At 37.7% G+C, this 21,022-nt stretch overlaps 1 protein-coding gene across 6 annotated transcripts in view; it reads left to right on the top strand.

Moving 5' to 3' along the window:
• herc4 (HECT and RLD domain containing E3 ubiquitin protein ligase 4) overlaps positions 1-21,022 on the top strand; it is a 50,409-nt gene that overhangs the window by 5,835 nt on the left and 23,552 nt on the right. For 4 of the 6 annotated variants that reach the window (XR_003441090.2, XM_027150092.2, XM_027150091.2 and 1 more), the window contains exons 2-13: positions 1,565-1,823; positions 7,890-8,049; positions 12,270-12,346; positions 12,686-12,907; positions 12,986-13,077; positions 14,393-14,523; positions 16,204-16,364; positions 16,451-16,527; positions 18,011-18,135; positions 18,257-18,316; positions 18,907-19,018; positions 19,144-19,333. Coding sequence is in view for 5 of the 6 variants with exons in the window: in XM_027150092.2 (XP_027005893.1) it covers positions 1,598-1,823; positions 7,890-8,049; positions 12,270-12,346; positions 12,686-12,907; positions 12,986-13,077; positions 14,393-14,523; positions 16,204-16,364; positions 16,451-16,527; positions 18,011-18,135; positions 18,257-18,316; positions 18,907-19,018; positions 19,144-19,333 (1,633 nt within the window). In the remaining variant the exon portion in view is untranslated. Of the gene's footprint in view, positions 1-1,564; positions 1,824-7,889; positions 8,050-12,269; positions 12,347-12,685; positions 12,908-12,985; positions 13,078-14,392; positions 14,524-16,203; positions 16,365-16,450; positions 16,528-18,010; positions 18,141-18,256; positions 18,317-18,906; positions 19,022-19,143; positions 19,334-19,526; positions 20,644-21,022 lie in introns of those variants that run through there. The other 2 variants (XM_047812077.1, XM_027150093.2) reach the window with 2 other exon arrangements.

Here is a 21,022-nt window from a genome sequence, read left to right as displayed (position 1 = left end):
GGAGACATCTTCTTGCTTGCTAGCATCTCTCGGTGAATCATGCAGTAAGTTGACACACATTCTGGCGCAACTTCTTTCACCCTGGCAGTAAACCCCGACAACCGGCATCGCGGCAGCCCCATCAGTACAGACACTGACACAAAACTTCCATTCCAGTCTGCCTGCAACGTATTTGTTCAATGCTTGGAATATTTTGGAGCCAGTGGTTGTGCTTAGAAGTGAGAGACAACAGAGCAAATCTTCCTGCACCTCATCTTGATGCACGTACCGCACATAAACTAACAAGATCGCCTTACTTTCCACGTCAGTCGAATCGTCCACTTGAATTGCGTACCACGGAGATGCTTTTAATCTTCCCAACAGCTGCCCCTCAATATCTTCAGCCATGTCATCAATTCTCCTGGCAACAGTATTGTCAGATAGTGGAACATGTTCCAACTTGCTAGCTGCTTTCCCCCCAAAAAGTTCCCGACAAATATCTTTTGCAGCCGGCAAAATTAGCTCTTCTCCGATTGTAAAGTTTTTTTTAGCTTTAGCTATTCGGTGAGCAACCAGATATGACGCCTTTGTTGCAGCTACGTTTACTGATGTTGAAGATATCAAAACTTGCCGCTGAGCGTCCAACTCACGTTTCTTTCTTTCGAAAAAAATCCTCCGTTTTGTCTTTGAGAGTTGGGTGTTTGGTGGTTAAGTGCCGCTGAAGTTTTGACGGCTTCATTGCAGAGTTTTTCACCACAAATAACACACAACGGATTTGGCGCCACGGAATCACCTGTTGTCGTAAATCCATACCTAATGTATGAGGTATCGTATTTACGATTGAAGCTTGACTTTTTTTCTCTCTCGCTATTTTCGAGTTGGTCATCTCCTTTCCTTTCATGAGAACTGCCCACAATGAAATTAGCCATTGAAGTTTGCTGAGGCCCGCTCATCTCTCCACATACTTCGGTCACGTCAGGTGCACCGTGCTTTTTTTGCAGTCCGTTCAGATACGACACGTTGCTAAGCAATCGCAAGGTGCTCAAAGAAACACATTTTAATTTATTTATTATAAATTTATATATTTATTTTTATTTAATTTATTTATTAGTTTATGTTTTGGATTAAATAACATGACATGTCATAGCACTTAAAAAAGACAATTATTATTATTATTATTATAAAAAAAAATTCTGGGAATATTTCAAGGCCCGGTACTAACGGGTCCACGGACCGGCACCGGTCCAGGGACCGGGGGTTGGGAATCACTGCTATAGAGAATCTGCTAACTAAATGATGTATTCTCAAATGTTTTTTTTTCTTTTCTTCTTCAAATTCCATCAAGTGTCCTCATTTGTGACCATTCACTCCGAACCTGCAGATAAATTCAACGCTATTTCGTACATATTTCAGTGAAGATGCAGAACCTTACGAAACACAGAATAATAATATTTAATAAGTATTGTGTAAGCATCTGAGAAAATAAAATTGAATCTTGAAAAATCATGCTGCTGGTTGATATACATTGACTCACCCTTTGACTCAACCTACCTGTTGTTATTAAATTATGTTTGTAATGTTACAGGTTTTTGAACTTGTTGAAGTGGAAGCCATAACCATGTTGTGCTGGGGAAATGCCTCCTATGGTCAGCTTGGATTGGGTGGAATTGATGAAGAAATCATTGTAGAGCCCCAAAAATGTGAATTCTTTAATGGGAAGATGGTTCGAGGTGTAGGCTGTGGGAGAAGACACACTGTTTTTCTTCTTGAGGATGGAACTGTGTATACCTGTGGCTGCAATGACTTAGGACAGCTGGGGCATGACAGAGCACGCAAAAAACCAGGTACAGCTAAAGCAATATGCATGCATATATAAATAGAAATAGTGAGATAAATTGGAACAAATCTGTTGGTACAGAGTAACTGTAAAAAAAAAAAAAAAAAAAAGTTCATATTGTGGGTATACTGAACTACATTTTGTCAACTAAAGGTCAAAGTTTGATGGATGTAATGCTTTTTGTAATTATGTTAATGGATGTACAAAAGAGTGAAGAATATTGCCTCTGTTCTGTTATCGAGACATGGCTAGACACATAAACAATCATCCTTTCAATGAACAATGAACAGATATTGCTATCAATTTTCTTCCCACAACCCCAAATTTCCTTTAAGATGCCGAACAACAGAGTGCTACAGAATAGGTTAACAATTAGCACTAGAATGACACAGATGTGCCAATAACACTTATTTTCATGCATGTTTTTACACAATGTATGTACAAACAGACAAAAACAAGTATCAGTTTGTTGGTGACAGCTTTGTCCTGTCACTGAGATGTGAACATATATCAGATGAAAATAAAAAAAGAAGTCACTATTACTTATAATATATATTTTTTATAATATATTACCGCTCACCAAGAACCACATTACCAATATAGTAATCAAAGTTAAATCAGATCAGCACAAGCATATACCATGAAAAAAATCAAGAAAAATCACCACTGATCCTTCGTACCCTGGACACAACCTCTTTCAGCTTCTCCCTTATGGCAGACGCTACAGAACTTTGCTTACACAAACTGCCAGACACTGGAACAGTTTCTTTCCCTAGGCAATCACCCTGATTAACAACTCACCATAATTATATTCACTGTTTTATATCTATAAGTACTGCATTATCAGGACTGTCAGTCATCATCTGTATATATTACACACTACTGCTGCTATATATTGTACAAAAAGCATAATATTGCACAATATTGTTATTTGCACTCCCACACTTTATGTACATAACTGATTGTTCATATTCTATGTTCATATGTAATACTCATTCTGTCTATATTGTATCTCATCGTCTGCATTGTCTTGTATAGTTTGTATAGTATAGTGTTATTTATTTCTGTACTTTTGAGAGTCACAAACAGCTGGAACCAAATTCCTTGTGTGTGTCAACACACTTGGCCAATAAACCTGATTCAGATTCTGACCACTTAGGCCATCCTTAAAAATATTTTGGTTTGCAGTAACAATGAAAAAAATAAATAAATAAAAAGGGTTGGTAGGAAGGTCTATATTTTTTGTTTCAATGTAAACCGTTTACTCTGACAGTGAATGAGAGTATGAGACGAAGCAAACGCACAGGCCATAGTGTGACATCCGTTAACCAATAGATGACGTCACAGGTTTTTATTTAAAAGAAAGGACGTAGCCTTCGTTTGTATGTATGCAGGTGTATAATATCCTGCTGGAGAATAAACTGCCGTTGGGTGGGTGTAGAAGCCACCGCAGTGTTACAGGCTGGTGGTTGGTTAATAAGGGTTTTTCCTGGGTCAAAATTAGTCTTCGGTGGTGGCTGACCGACATGGTCATCCACACACAGCAAAGATTTTATTCACCCTAAATGTTATTCGTTCAGTCCTATCACTGACAATGATGCAGGGTATTGCTGATAACTTGTTTAGCTTTACATCTTCTACAAGGCAAGGCTCTTCCACATATTGAAGCAACATCTCTTCCTTTTTTTTCCCTCAGTAGGCAAGTAGGATCAGCACCAAGTTTTGCAGCAGTTATTTCTTACTTTTTGCATCAACAGGTTAAGGAAAGTTTAGAAGCCGCTGTCCCTTTTTAGATAAGATGGTGAGGAACATCTCCTTCAGATCAATTCCAGTTAGCTGCTTAATGTGTACACACATACCAAACTCTTAAAACTGAAAAGTCCAGCTCTCACAAAGCTGATCCCATGTTTGTGTGTTTGCATTGTGTGCAGTATGTTGCTTTTAAAAGGGTACCAACTACTTCTGGGTTAAAATTTGTTGTTCTAGACTAGGGCTGCGCGATAAAACGATAACAATGTATCGCGATAGACACATGATCGATATCAATAAAAATGTGTTGGATAAAACGTTAGATTTTTTTTATTCTTCGTCAGAAGAATACAGGATGCACTTATTTCTAGGGATTTCAGAATATATTCAGAACAGATATTGGGTCATCGGGCAGGCATGGCCTATTTGATCATCTAACCCTAACCCTAGTTTTTGTAGTATTTTGTAGTGTATCGGCCATATATGCTCACTACGCTAGTTGCAAGGCCCCACCTTGGGTGAGTCACGTGACGTCACGTGTAGTCCCGCCCCCAAAACAAGTGAAATCAATAATGTGCACAACATGGACATGTGACATATCAAAACACTCAGCACAATGAGGGGAACTGCCCCACGGGTATTCTGGACATTTCATGTGATGTCACGTGAGGTCACATGAAAATTAAAAATTTGCACAACATGGACATGTGACATATCAAAACACTCAGCACAATGAGGGGAACTGCCCCACGGGTATTATGGTCACGTCACATGCTCATGTCCGCTCACCTCCAAAAGTATTGGCACCATAGCGGTCCAGTAGCTTTCACAATCTTTCTGTCCACTCGCCTCCAAAATGCACCGGCCTTTGCGAATACTTGCACCGTAAAAGCCAACATCAAAGTTTGTCGCGACGAACTTTACAAATCTAGTTATTATTATTATTCTAGACCCTGGACTCTAGATATGTCGTAGACCCTGGTCTGAAGTTTGTTGCTCCTATTTTTCTAAGCAATCGGAATTCCGGCATTCCCGGTACGGAAGCTGAAAATGGCCTTTTTTCTCATAGACTTCCATTATAAATTTTTGAGGTTTATAACTCGGCAAGTTTTCGAGCGATTTACACCGAACTCGGACAGGTTCTTTAGGACCTTACTCTGGACGAAATTTTTTTTCCGGAGTTCCGACGGAATTTTCGGTTTTCCCGTAGTCGACGATCGAACATCCCATAGACTTGAATAGGGAATTCCAAAAAGTCCTCTAAGCTCTCACACACACAATACATCCAACATTAAGAATTGCATGTACTGTTCTATGCAGTATAATAAGTAGAATCCCATAATGACTGCAGTATTGACATGAAATGTCCAAACTCTCAGTAGCCACTTTTTGCCAAAAGTATTGGCACCCCCCCCCCGTATTTTGGTGACGTCACTCGACACCACGTGACGTCACGTGTAGCCCCGCCCCCAAAACAAGTGAAATCAAAAATTTGCACAACATGGACATGTGACATATCAAAACACTCAGCACAATGAGGGGAACTGCCCCACGGGTATTCTGGTCACGTCACGTGAAGTCACGTGAAAATTAAAAATTTGCACAACATGGACATGTGACATATCAAAACACTCAGCACAATGAGGTGAACTGCCCCACGGGTATTCTGGTCACGTCACGTAACGTCACATGAGGTCGCGTGAAAATTAAAAATTTGCACAAGATGGACATGTGACATATCAAAACACTCAGCACAATGAGGGGAACTGCCCCACGGGTATTCTGGTCACGTCACGTGACGTCATGTGAAAATTAAACATTTGCACAACAGGGACATGTGACATATCACAACACTCAGCACAATGAGGGGAACTACCTCACGGGTATTCAGATCACGTCACATGCTCATGTCCGCTCACCTCCAAAAGTTTCAGCACCCTAGCTGTCCAGTAGCTTTCACAATATTTTTGTCCACTCGCCTCCAAAATGCACCGGCCTTTGCGAATACTTGCACCGTCAAAACCAACATCAAAGTTTGTCGCGACGAAGTTTACAAATCTAGTTCGAAATTATTTTCCTCTTGACCAACATTATATTTTTTAAATTGTATGAAATTAAATTGTCCTCTTGTTTTCCTGTCGATTTTGTGTCATCTAAAAGAAAACATAAAATGTGAAGGAGCTTTATGCACTGAAGGGGTTAAAATAGAATGAAATTATATATAATAAAATACATAACAACCCACCTGAATAACTTGAATCATGTTAGTTGATGTGAATACAATATATCAACATATATATTAAAACTATTTATGCTTTTATCCTAATAATCACATCATTTTCTAAATAATCAGCAAAACATAAACTATTAACTTAATAACAAGCAAGACACCATTTAGGTGTTTTGCCTATATTTTCTCGGTAGGGAGATTGTGTTGGTTAATTTTTCAATGTTCATTAAGACATGCTTGTCTATCTTTCCTTGTAATTGTTAACATCTTACTGGGGGTCATGGGGTATAGCTTGTGGGTTTCTGTTGTGGAGATGTACTGTTTTTCCATTTTTGTTTGCAGGTTTTTGGTGAAAAGAAATCTATTATATAGAATAGATTTCTTTTCACCAAAAACCTGCAAACAAAAATGGAAAAACAGTACATCTCCACAATAGACACCATATCAGGTTTCAACAATTAGCCATGAATAATTAATCAGTGATACCCCCAAACGACACCCACCCCATGACCTCCAGTCCCCCCTTTTTTTGGTGCATCAGGACAAGTGTCCATAGTTGCAAAGAATTCAAAGAATTGCCATAGATTCAAAGATTTACCAATAATGCACATGAAGGCAACACATGCACACAAACACATTTTTCTTTCAAATACTTTCTCTCTCTCCACGTGCTAATTGCTATCAGAGACACTACGACACTCTGATGGTCATGAGTTTAATAGAATTTGAGTTGGGGTTTTACTACCAGAGTTCGTGTGTCTGTGTTTGTGTCATTCAAGTGGTAATTGTTAACTGATCTTGTTGCTTCCTGTTGGTCATCATCCATTAACAATTGACTTTTAAATGACAAAATATAGTTTGAGACATAACCACCATATGACCTTTTTACCTCACATTAAACTAACAACATTATGTTTTAAGGTGAATTTGACCATGACCTTTTACCTTTAGCTGTCAAAACCAATTAAAGTTACGAAACCCACAAGCTATAGGCTATCTCTCTGTTGTTCAGTGTTGTGTGCACTTACATATTACTATCTGGTCACTAACACTACTAGAGTCATAACTCTATTGAGAATGGACCAACTTTCACATAATATCTGTTTGACAGTGGTTCTAAGGCACCATTTTCATGTATGGGTGGCATTCAAAAAAATCACCTAAAGGAATTGCCAGAATGTTGCTTAAAGACTTACAGCAGAACCAGGCCAAGATCATATGTAGGGTTTTTTTAATTTAGCTTGTGGCTTTGTAACAGTTGAGTTACAATAATGTACAGTATATGTAAAGGACAACAGAGAAATACAATTACAGTTTTTCAGTACATGCAACTTCTGAATGCAGTCCAAAAAATGTGCCAAAAATATCATACATATTTTAAACTTTAAATGTATGTATTAATTTATTTATGTAATACATTTATATTTATGTATTTTTATTCTTATAATATATAATATAATCTATATCTTCATTTAAGCATTGAAAAAAAATAGAATTACATATCTGTGACTTGCAAAAGTATGTGAACCTTTGCTTTTAGAATCTGTTGTGACCCCTTGTGCAGCAAAAATCAAGTAAAGCTTCCGGTACCTTTTGATCAGTTCTGCACAGTGGCTTGCATGAATTTTATCCCATTCCTTCACAAAAACAAATATTGTGAACATCAGACTTTGATATATCCCTTTTTCCTTAAATATAACAGGGCACTCACAGACACCTGATTGCCATCCCATTGATTGAAAACAGAAGGACTTGAATCTGTCCATAAAATTAAATACTAATTAGGTTGACATACTTTTGCAAATTACAGATATCAAATATTGGAATTTTTAATTAAAGAATTACCAAGTATAATATATTTGTCTGGTTTGATTTGAGTGTTTCAATTGACACTGTATATTTGGACATTGACATTGTTATTTTAGCTATCACAATATTCCGAACTTTAGAAATAAATTAATGATTAGCTATGTATAAGCTTTAAGCATTATTTTGAGGTTATCTACACGGTGGATGAAGATGAACACTTTTTAGATTTGTAATGCATTTATTGGATACTAACAGATGTATCCTTTTTGCATATTTATTATACAGAGCAGGTAATGGCACTTGATGCTCAGAACATTGTAGCGGTATCTTGTGGTGAAGCTCACACTCTTGCTCTAAGTGACAAAGGGCAAGTGTTTGCATGGGGACAGGCTTCTGATGGACAGCTTGGCCTTTCCAGCATGGAAGAATGTATGCGTGTGCCCAGGTGAAATACTTCTTATTTTCCATAAAACTCCTTTATTATGGACATGTCTCAGGGAAACTACTTGCAGCTATACTCATCATTTAAAACAGACTAATAGTAAAATACACTAAAGCTTATTTGACAAACTGAAGAAATCTGTTTTCAAATTTTTATTTTATTGTCCCTGTTTGCTTCAAAATAAAATGTACACACTATATAAAAGTTAAGTAAAACACAGTTAACATTTATTTTACAGTGTATAAATAATGTTTGTCAGAACCCTTTTCATCTTTATTTTGAATTTGCAACATACTAATATCAAGCAGCTTTTCACTTTCACACTTGATCTTTCTACTTTTACACCTTGGACCTCCTGACCATCAAATGTAAATGTTTAAGCCTATCTCAGTTATTCACCTTGGTCAAAGTCAGTGCTATTTATATTCCACCAGAGGCAGACATGGACACTGCATGGTGAACCTCACGAGGCTCTCACTATAGACTTATTACCTGGACAATCACTCATTGTAGTTTGGGATTTCAACAGCCCCACTTTCAAAAGTGCAATGCCAAACTTTCACCAAGGTATTACCTGCCCCACCAGGGGGAAAGAACCCTGGACCATTTACATTTATGGCAAATTGGAGATACCCTTATCCAGAGTGGCATACAAAAGTGCTCTATTGATGAATACATTAACACTGGTTCACTAGGTTACAGACAGGATACCATCAACCTAAAACTCTTCTTGTTGTTTTAACATGCACATAACAAACAAGGGTTTTTCAGGGCACATAACAAACAAGGGTTTTTCAACAAACAAGGGTATTTCAGGAAGAGGTTGGTCTTCACCCGTCGTTTGAATATAGCCAGTGGCTCAGCTGTTCAGTCGTCTAGGCAAAGTTAATTTCACCACCTTTGTGCCAGAACAGAAAAGGGTCTTGCTGTATACCCACCTCTTACCCAGACAAATAGTGGGACCGATCGCGCAGTGCTGGTAGATCTGAGGGATCGAGGTCCCGTGTGAGGAGTGATAAGATATTTAATGTAAGAGGGAGCTGTTCGATTTTTGTGTTTGTAGGCAAGCATCAGTGTTTCGATTTTAATGCGTGCAGCTACTGGAAGCCAGTGGATGGAGCGTAGCAGTTGGGTGGTAGGTTGAAAACAAGTCATGCAGCTGCATCATTTGCAGAGGACAAATTGCCAGCAGTGAGTTGCAGTAGTATAAAGATAACCCTTGCTCTCTTGAAGGTGTTAGGGATCCATTGATGATTCTAGAGATGAAGGGCAGAAGGTCTATTGAGATAGTCTGGAGCATAGTGGAAGAGACTGGATCCAAGAGACAGGTGGTAGGATTGGAAGACTGGATGAGCTGCATTTATGAAATGTGGCCATGAATGAGTAGGGAAAGCCTGGCTGTGAAATGTTGGTGCATTCGGGGCAGTAGTGAAGGTATGAAAGTTGCATTGTAAGAACAAGCAAAGACTTCAGCAGTCAGGGAGAATGAAGCAGGTGGTGCAGGGGTGTTGAGTAGGGAAGAGATGTTGTTGTGGATCTTACGAGTGTCTTGTGCAGAAACTTCAAACTTTTCCTTGTAGAAGGAAGTCTTGGCGGAAGTTACATCTAAAGAGAAGTTACATCTAAAGTTCTGCATCGAATTGTGATTTCTTCAACTTTCTCTCTGCTGATCTTAGTTCTCTTTAATTGCTGAACCTGATAGCCAAGGAGAAGAACAATATCATCTTGGGTTTAGTGGACAGAGGACAAAGATCGTCCATGGTTGAGGAAAGAGAGGAGAGGAAAGTGTCTGTGGCTAAGTCCAAGTGTAGTGAGGTAAAAGATTCAGGATCAGGAAGAGATGAAAGACTACCAGAAGCTATAGAAGAAGGAGAGATAGGAGTGGAGGTTCTGGTGGGTAAGAGAGAGATGTTGAAAGTTGGTTTTAACTAGGGAGAGTGATAGTGAAGGAAACCAGGTGATGGTTAGATATGTGAAGTGGGGTAGCAGTCACGTCTGAAGCTGGGGAAGGACGGGTGAATACCAGGTCCATTTCCTCCCTTGTGTGTGGGGAGGCACCTGTTGAACATCAGAGAGAAGGAGTCCAGAAATGTCAGGAGGGAAGAAGATTGAAGCTTGTAAGAGGGGAGTTTGAAATCGCCAAGCACTGTCAGAAGGGAATACGCTGATCAGTGTGTCTCTTTCCTCCAGGAAGTCTCCCAGGGGACCAGGAGGAAGGTAGATGACAATGATGACAAAGTAGATTGGAGAGGTAACTGAAACAGCATGAAATTTAAAAGAAGAGATGGTTTAAGACAAAAGGAGAGGTGTAAAACAACAGTAGACCTGTACCACCACCCTGCCTGCTTCTTGTAGTGAGTGAGAGAAAGCATAGGCAGGGGATTGAGCAGCCATTGCAGTGTTCTGTGGGGATATCCAGGCCTCAATTAGCAATTCAAAGGAGTAGTGGAAGGATAAAGTCGAGAGTCCACCTATCACCACTGTTTAAGACTCAAAAAACAGAGGTGGATAGATGAGGTTACAAGAAGTTACTACCTGTTATTCCCATCATAAAGAAAACTGCTCTGCTTTCCTCATACATCATCAACTACACCAAGACAAGTATCACGTCTTTCTTTTCTTTTTAAAATCCTTGAATTTACAGTTTATATTCAACAGTCTCTTTGTCTCACATAGAAAACCCCCCAAGATATCAACCAGTCTTGTTCACTGAGCACATTCAACAGAGACTGTGCTCTTGGATGTCATTTAGAAGCTACATGCTGCTAGATCAGCCAATCTGTCTAGTTCAATGCAGCACATTCAACAGAGACTGTGCTCTTGGCTGTCATTTAGAAGCTACCGGCTGCTAGATCGGCCAATCTGTCATCAGTCCTCATTTTCCTTGATCTTTAAGCATTGTTTGATGCAATTAATCTCTCTGGACTGACTTCCTGATCTCCCATCAATGGTTTCGAATCCCTTTCTGCAACAGTCATTTGTCCCCACATGCAATTCATTACTGTTTCTGTCCCGGAGAAATTCCAGTCTGCAGTAGCTTTGACCTCAGTGATGTAGTGCTTTGATAGATTGGTCAGAGATTTCATCGCTTCTTCACTTACTGACACACTGTCACATTACAATTTGCATACCATCTCAATCACTAATCAGGACAACATCACACACATCCTACATTCAGCCCTGAGCCACCTAAACTACATAAATGGATAGTTTTGTCAAAATATTGTTGTTTTTTTTACTACAGTTCAGCATTTAACAACATAATTCCTTACATACTCTTCACCAAGTTGGAGGTCATTGGATTTAGCCTGTCCCATTGTCCCTGGATCTCCACCGTACTCACAGGCAGACAACAAATTTGCAGTCAAGTTTGGCCTGATCTCTAATAGTGAAGAAAAGGCTTACATGGAGGAGAAACCTCCTCTTGAATGGCAGCAAGACAATGGGGCTTGATGAGAGATGTAAGAATGAAGCAGGGGAAGAGTTACCAGCCATTAGGATGAAGTGAACCCCATTGGAAAAAGTGGACAGTTTCTGGTACCTCAGTGTTTTTTACCTGCAATCTGTTTACAGCAAAAAGGGTCTCCGGCATCTAAAGAATGGATGCTTCTCTTTGATGCATCCGGGGAAGCATTGCCACTCCCTGAAGGCCAGCAATAAGAGAATGAGTAGGAGCTTCTTCTCTCATGCCATTTGTGCCCTCAACCATGACAACACTTAAAACTAAAGAGCTTGGACTTTTTCTGTACTTTTCTACACAACCCTAGATACCCCAAACAAATTTTTAAACATATTGTGTGCATTGCATTAATTAACCACAATTGCACACATTTGAACTGTACTCACAAGTCATACTGTTTTATTTGTGCATTTTATACAAAATTATCTGGTAATTTCTACTGATGTTCTTTGATAATCTCCCACATTTCAAAAGAGCAATAGTGTGATGATATGTTCCTTGTTGGTCCATGTGTATCAAAGAACAGTCTACACAAGTAAATGATCTTTATTCTGGACTGAAAATTTTTGGAAACTTTGTGGAAAAATAGTTTTTTTTTTTTTTGTTTGTTTTTTGTTTTTAGAAAAAACGAACCCTAACCCACAACAAACCCATCTGCCTCCTACATTTTTATATTGAGTGATTTAACAGTGACAATTCCAAATATGAGTAGTAATTCAGTTAAACTGGTATTGTAATATGTATTTGATTTCCTTCTCAATAGAACAATCAAGAGTTTGTCAGAGGTCCATGTTGTTCAAGTCTCCTGTGGTTATAGGCATTCCCTTGCACTTTCTCGGAGTAAGTATGATACTCAGTCATTGTTTTTTGGGGGTTACGTATTGTTAAAGCCCAGCAAGACTTGTAGTTGGAAGCTGCATATTGACAATATACAAACAATTTAACTCTGGTGTGAAGCATGGCTTTCCAAGGACCAGAAAGACTAAATCAGTATTATGTATTTATGTATTTCTTTAGTCAACTAATCTGTGTTTATATATCACATATCCTATTTATTTAGATATTCTTAATAAAATAGTTTTCTTTAACTTTGCTATTTGGTAGATTGTTACTAATGTTAATCTCTTATTGCCAAATAAATTGCTTCATTATGTTTTTTTTTGTTTTTTTTTTAATCAGGGGGACATATTTTCTCCTGGGGGCAAAATAGATATGGACAGTTAGGACTAGGGAAAGAAGGACCTTGCATCTTGACCCCTCAGGTCATCCAGTCTTTACAGGGCATTCCATTTGCCCAGATCTCTGCAGGAGGTGCCCATAGCTTTGCTCTTACAATGTCTGGGGCTGTATTTGGTTGGGGGCAAAACAAGTTTGGCCAGCTTGGCTTAAATGATAACAAAGGTAAGTGAGTTAATTTAAGGTAATTGGCTTTGGGTCTATTACAGCACTAAAAAATATTACTTTTTTTTTCTTTTGAAGATCGATGTTTTCCAACCTTGCTGAAGACACTCAGGTCACAAGGGGTTGTTTATATATGCTGTGGAGAGAATCACACTGCTGTATTAACAAAGGTAGAATTGTATTTTATTTTTTCACTGTTAAAAAGTGACACATCTAAAAAAAAATCTATAATAAGAGTTATTGATTTGTTGTTTTATTAATTGTCAAACATTGCAGCAATACAGAAACAACAGGGTTTGTACAAGGTGCTTAATGTACTAAAATTTAATGTGTAAAAATTTAGGGTCTGGAAAACAAAAAAAAATTCTTGTTTTGTTGAAAAGTGTAGGAGTATTTGTATGCAGTTCTGACTCTGAAAAAATAAAAATGTTGGTAAAGGTTTGTGATTTTTTTAATGATATTTACTTATTTCCCCACACAAACTGCCAAAGTTTGACTGAATTGTCACCCAGTCACAGTTTTATGTGGAATGTAAGGGTGGGTCTGAGGCTGTGAGCCTTGATTCACAGAATCTTTCAACTATATAAATTTTTTTTTGACCGTCTGTTTACATTCAGATTTAGACACATCTGGTATCTGTGTTTACACTAATAATCACCCAAAATGATGGACCGTCATAGACTTACTATGCACATGGTAGACTTTCTACTTTCACATCAGGTGCTCATGATACTTGCCTGCATTGTCATGGAAAATTTGCTGAACAAAATATAACTAGACGGATATCCCCTGCAACAATACCTACTTTGCTTCCCTTCTATCTGGTCTCCTGCACACACATTATATCTACCTTCCATCTCTCTATCATGTCCACCAGCTCTCTACCTTTCCCTGTCCCTTCTCCCACTTCTCCTTCCTAAACTAACAATAGTCAAATTTTTGTTGTCACCCTGTAGGTCAACAGTGCTGGTGGTGGTCGTTGTTAACCTGGGCCTCGACCAATCCTGTATAGTATTCCCACTGACGATTTGCATGATAAAATTTGGCACGTTTCACGCCAGATGCCCTTCCTGACAGAAATCTTTCTATTTGTCCGGGCTTGTGACTGGCACAAAAGTCACTGGCTTGCAGCCCCTGTGGATGGATCTGTTTTATTTTATTACAATGAACTTTATTTGTATAAATTGATAGTTCCTATGGAATGTTTTCAATACAAGTGTTCAATATGTTCCCTGTTGGTCTTGAAAATAAAAAATAGGTGCTGTAAAAAGTTCTTAAATTTCCCTCATTTTTGTTAAGTGGTGCCTGTATGAACCCTGGGAAGAAGACAATCCAGTTACTTAGAACTTTCTTTTGCCTTTGTTTATTTGTTTTTTTCTTATTTCTATGAAGCATATTGTAGTAATTACCCATTGTAATTGCACAAGCATGACAAATGCATTGCATATAATTTTTTTTATTAACAATTTCTTTTGATTCCTTTAGGAGGGAGGTGTGTTCACATTTGGAGCAGGCGGCTATGGTCAGCTTGGACACAACAGCATAAACCATGAAATTAACCCTCGAAAGGTTTTTGAACTGATGGGGAATGTTGTGACACAAGTAGCTTGTGGTAGGTAAGTAAAAATCATTCTTTTAAAGACTGGACACAAAAATGTAAAAATAAGCAATAACAATTCAGTCTATAAATATTTGGACATTAAGCTATGTACCACAGTGACATTTATATGATCTAGTTATTACATTAATGTATTGCAGAAAATGAAACTTCTTTGCAATAAAAATGTATTGGATTACTTTTGTAATATGGGACAATTAAGGTAATTGTCCATCTACACCCAACCATTTGACTGAATCAGGGCAAATAATATAGCATTGTGCACTTTCAAAATCATTGTCCTGCTTTTCAATTTAATTACATTGTCTTATTTCTATAATGCTTTTAAGAATGGACATTGTGACAAAGCAGCCTTACAGTAATGTAATTCAGGAAATAAATTATAATAATAATTTTTTTTTTTACTTTCTGTCAATAATCTGTAAATAAATACACTGTAAATAAATACACGCTGTGGTATTTCTAGGTGGTTGAAAGGTTTTGGATTAAAGTGTTAGGCAGGTATCTAGCAGGGTGTTGCAGTGGTGTTGTGATGGATTCCCAGGTGGTTGCTTGGAAGTTACTATGCAGTTGCTGTGTGTATCCCATGCGGATGTTAAGGAGTTGTTGGGTACTTTTTTCTTTTCAAATTTTTTGAATGTTTTTTATATGGTTGCTATGGTATATTATTTGGTTGCTAGGCAGTATTCTAGGTGGTTGCTGTGGATTTCCAGGATGTATATAATCTTATAATGTTGTAAGGTTGAGGAGTGACTGCAGATTGACAGATTGGCCAGGAAACTGAAGCCATCAACAACACAGGCTCATCAAAATTGGACGTTTGAAGATTAAGAGAAAAAAATCACCTGGACATTTTCCAGTCTACTGTCATCAGGGTGTTACTAGGTGGTTGCTATATGTATCCCATGTGGTAGTTAGGCAGTTAGTAAGTCATTTTTATGATGTTTCTAGGTTATTGCTATATTACATAATAATATTACAAGTGGCTGGTAAAGTGTTGCGTCATGGTTTCTATAATGTCCCGGGTTGTTTGTGATTGTTAATAGGTGTTGCTGTGATATTCTATCTTGTTGCTAAATGTTGAATGATATTTCAAGTAATTGCTAGGGTTACTAGGTTGTCCCTATGACACTTGGTGAGGTTGCTATGGTGTTAATATTCTATTCTACATAGTGGCTAGTGTGTAGCTTAGGTTTTCCAAGTGACTCCTAGTCTGTTTCTAAGTAGTTGCTAGAGAGATATTAGGTTGTTCAGCAGGTTTTCAGCCTGTTACCAGGTTCCAGATTTGGTTTCTGTATTATAACAAGTGGGAGATTGTGGGTAGATGGTTCTTTTGATATCCCATGTGGTTGCTAGAGTTCTGCTAAACATTTCTTTCATTCCATTTGCTTACCAGGTGGCTGGTATTTATTGGCTAGGTTGTGACTATGCCTTTAGAATAGAATCATACTTGGTTGCTAGCCTATTAATTGCTTTGCTTTCGTGTATAATTATTTCTGAATTAACTTGGCCTAAAATTGTGTGAAAGCAGTATCTGAGCATCCCATAATAATATCAATATGAGTGCTAGAGCATAATAAGAAAATGAAGATGATGAAGAGCATATTAGCTGTTTCAGGCCAACATGATGGTCAGGATTTATATTTACAGTAATGCTTTATTTTTATTAATATACAAGGCAGCATACCTTAGCATTCATTCCATCCTCTGGCAAGATTGATTCTTTTGGTCTTGGAGGGAATGGACAACTTGGAACCCGTCACACCTCCAACAGAATAAGCCCTGCTCCTGTAAAAGGCCAATGGAGAGCTTACAATGAACCGACACAAATAGAATCTGGTCAGTACACTTATGCTTGTTGATGCTGAGGTTTACTGCACCTTGAATTTTCATATACTTATTGTTGTTTGTATTACCCATTTTAGAGACTGAGAAGTTGTACACTGTGAAGAGGATTTATGCTGGAGGAGACCAGAGCTTTGCCCATTTCCACTGTCTTCTTGTAAGAGACTATTAAAGCATTCCAATGAAGGGATTAACATGTACAAACAGTTTTTAGAAAAAATACACTCTTTAATTGTATGTTTTTATTTCTCGGGGCCTAAATAACAACTGTTTTTCTCTTTGCCAATTTTTATTAACAAACTTTGTAAATGTAATTTATTCCCATTCTTAATTATTTAACATACTTTTACACATTCTGCAGGCTTTAGCAAGCATATTTTTAGCAAACTTTCTTTTATTCAATAAATTTCAAGAATTCTAGACATTTCTATTTGACAATTTAATATGTAGCTGTACACCAGTCATGTCCACAAATATTTGAACATTAAAAAGTTGTAATTTCAGCTGTCTAACTACATTATATTGGAATTTACATAAAATATTGAATTTTTTTTTTATTTGAGAGTATGCATATCTTAAATGGGTAAACAATGTAAGATTTACATGTACCAATGCCCCATCCAAACCTCAAATTCTAACCTCTAATGAGTCCTTTGAGGTTTATCATTTGTCTATATTTTGTGGTAAACACACTGTATGTACTGTAACAAGCTCTCTGAGAATGGGACATGTAAGAAGAGCACAGAGAGATTAGCAGAATTCACCATGGTCACAACAGAAAGCGTCATTCATCAAAATAGAATCCAGGGATATTGAGGGCAGGGAGGCATAAACATAGAATAGACAACACATCCACAGCTAGCAGTCAGAAGAAGTACTGACTTTGCTGCTGAATGATTGTGATCTTCTGTCAGCGGTGCTGGTCAGGGTGCTTAACCACCACTGCTTCTCCCTAAAATAGTTTTTTTCTGTTGGTGAAGAGTGTTTTTTCTCTCTCTCTCTCTCTCTCTCTCTCTCTCTCTCTCTCTCTCTCTCTCTCTCTCTCTCTCTCTCTCCTTTTTGTGTGGCAGTTCCCCTGCTGTTGTCAGTGTTCTGGTGTTCTCTTTTCTTGATTGTTAACCGTTACACAGCTATACACCACTTCTTTCAGGGTTTCTTGGTCTGGGAAACAGTTGTAAAAGTTTTTTTTCTACTCAGAGTAAAATTCCTGTGTTCCACCACCTCCACTTTTGTTGTTCCTGAGCTCACCAGTACAATCCTTCTTCTTTGTGAATTTACCAAGTAGTTGGCTACATATAATCACTTAATGTGTCACTGATGGGTTTGTTTCCTTATAAGTGAAACAATGAGGGAATAACACACCTGGGCAGTCAATTGACTGTATTAAAGCCAATATTAAAACTTTCTAATTCATGCACCATGCAATGCCTGCAGTTAATTCAAATGTATTTATTTTGAAGTCCGGTGTAATTTTGAAGACTTTAATAAAGATATATTTCAATTATAACTTTAAGAATAATACTAATAACAAATTTACTAAAGTAATTATCAAATGTTAATGATGAAAATGTGAAATATGTTAGGTGTATAAATTTGCTTGAGTTTATCTTTATTTTGTTTTTTAAATATGTTTTTGTAAGGATGGCCCTCCCCCAGATGATCTGAGAATACGACATAGCAATCAGCATGTCTTAAGATTGAATGGTGACCTCATTCAGAAATGGCTGAGCCACGGTCATGGAAGACTTTCACCAGAAACGACAGTGTACAGTATATACAGAAATTATTAGTTTTATTTTATTACTTGTCACTTCTGTATTCATGTCACTTAATCTTTTTTTATGTTTTGCCTAGCTTTCAAATATTTGCTTTTTGCTTTTTAATAGTGAAATCGATGATGTATTCTCCTCAGCAAGTTGTTTAAATGGGAGTTTTCTTTCTACAAGGTAATCCTTTACTTTTTAAATGATTCAGTAGCTTTACTTAGCCATAAATATAGATATTATTTGTTTGGAATGGATTACATATGGGGCAAGTCGTGGCCTAATGGTTAGAGAGTCTGACTCGTAATCCTAAGGTTGTGGGTTTGAGTCTCGGGCTGGCCACGACTGAGGTGCCCTTGAGCAAGGCACCGACCCCCCAACTGCTCCCGGCCGCCGCAGCATAAATGGCTGCCCACTGCTCCGGGTGTGTGTTCACGGTGTGTGTGTTCACTGCTGTGTGTGTGCACTTTGGATGGGTCAAATGAAGAGAACGAATTCTGAGTATGGTTCACCATACTTAGCCGTATGTCACGTCACATATAATGGGTCAGTTTTTATTAATTGTAGAAGTAACCAGCAGTGATTGTACGTCTAACTAATGTTTAGGAGTATCATTCATGTTTTATGCTCAATATTATGTAATATTTCTAGTCTACTGTGTTATATACATTATTTATTTAAAGTTATATAATTCTATTTCTGTACTTGTCAATTTTATGATAAACTAATGAATTAAATTTTTGCTTGGTATTGTGTAATTTATAATTTTTCAGCCATCCAGATCATTATCGCACTAGCAGTAAATGTTCTGGGGTGGACATGAACATGGCTCGCCTCCTCTTTAACAAACTCATCCAGCCAGATTATCCACATATCTCACAACAAGTGAGTGTTTTACAAAGGTTCTCATGATTGTTCTAAATTTGCAAAATGTTCATGATACTATTTTTTCAAAATTTTGTGAATGTACTATGCACATGATCATAATTGTTTATTTCCCAAACATTTAGATTGCTGATTGTTTAGGGAGGCATTTGATTCCCAACCTGTCCAGCTCTCCTCCGGACATTGAGGCTCTGAGGCTCTACCTCATACTTCCCGAGTGTCCTCTCTTTAAAAACCCCAACAGTTACATCACACTTACCATTCCCTTTGCCAAGGCAGTCATCTACCTCGGCAATGCTCCAATCAAAGTGCTTGGTAAGAATATTGAACTGTCAAGTTTTCATGTGAGAGAGGCCTCTGTGGTGGATTAAATCATATAGAAATCCCTTATTGTTCTTACCACAGGTAATTGGACATATTAAAGTAATATGATAAGTGTTTATAAATATGTGCCTTGTATTAATATGAAACCAATTGACAATAGTTTATTTTTATTTATTTTTTTTAGCTGCCCACCACATCATATTCTTGATGAAAACAAATAATGTATAACTTCATAGTGCAGAAATACAGAATCCAACCCAAAGGAATTCAGAGAGAGTCGATGATTTCTTTAATGAACTCGCAAACCTCTGGTAAATTGTAGCAGAGGGAAAGTCCAACAGCAAAATTGCAAAATTGTCACAGTTCAGAGACGTTGAACCCAAAGTTAGGGTGAAAACTTAAAGGGCCCAACACTAGTGAAAGCAGTCAGTGCTTTGGCATTTGAGTACAGAGTAAGTACACCTAACTGTCCCTGAATCATGCCAGGCAACAAGCAGCAAGAAAAGAACCTGGCAGGAGGAATAGGATTATGCAACCAAAGATAAACAGGAAGGGTGCCCACAAAATTCATATCACGTCTTGCCATGCTTCCTCTTATCTAGCTCTTCTATCCACCGCATGACTGGTCACACTGTATCTCAGGTTAAGAGACAGCTATAAATCAAAACTCTGAGGTGTTGGAATGAACTTTCCCTGAGTGTCAAGAGCAGCTGACTCACTGGCTGTCTTTAATTAATGGGTGAAGACCCACCTGTTTCTCAAACACTTAAACTAGCTATTGGTTTCCCTGTTTGCTTTTATATATCCAAAATATGTGCAGTAATTTCTCCCAACAAAGTTTTTAGAAATTAAAGTGACAAGTCTGTGACTTAGTGAACCAGTGTTGATGTATTCATTGATAGAGAATTAAAAGCACTTTAGTATTTTGCTCTGGTTAAGGGCATCTACCAAATGCTGCAAATGTAAGCTTTCTCAGGAAAATCTTGATTATACTAAACTCTTTCTGACTGGCAATCAGAATCCTATTAAAGGACATATGTAGTTCATCATTTTTTGTATAGATGGTTTTCTGACCCATGGACTATTAATGAGCCACCAAATTGTGTTAAAACTGCATAGGGACCTTTGACTACTAATGACCCTCCATGGCTATAAATCTATGGAGCATTTACTCTGTTCAACAGAACAACTTTTGCTTCAGTGGTGTTCAAAGTGACCTCTTTTGAGATCTGGCCAATGTTGAATGTCTTCTTCTGTGGGGATTTATTTTTTTTACCAACTGGTATAGAGGTTTGAGTAAACATCTCCAGCAGAGGAAGGTAATTATTACTGTCAAGGCTACTTACTTCTAATCTATCTGTTCTGAATGTCCACATTGGATTGGCTTGTCCCATAGTCTTAATGAATGACTGCCTTGAAGTAAATTGTTGCAGATAGTATTCTCTCCATAATATTATCAGTTTTATATTCTATGCCATGCTCAAAGGAATGAAACTTTACTGTGTTTCCATCAAACACCCAGATTTCTCTGGAACTTTCTAAGACTTCAGCAATATCATTTTGCCTCTGCACCGCTTTTGAAAGAGTTGTATTTGCAGTTCCTTCTTCTGTGCAACTGAAGTTTTGGAAATAGCTCCAAATTAAACAAATTCAATAAATGTGTACACCATGTAATTGAGC

Source organism: Tachysurus fulvidraco, chromosome 4 (genome assembly GCF_022655615.1).
Source record: "Tachysurus fulvidraco isolate hzauxx_2018 chromosome 4, HZAU_PFXX_2.0, whole genome shotgun sequence".
NCBI classification, from domain to species: domain Eukaryota; kingdom Metazoa; phylum Chordata; class Actinopteri; order Siluriformes; family Bagridae; genus Tachysurus; species Tachysurus fulvidraco.
Note: the sequence above shows the minus strand (reverse complement) of the source record. Positions and strands in the feature narration are given on the sequence as shown.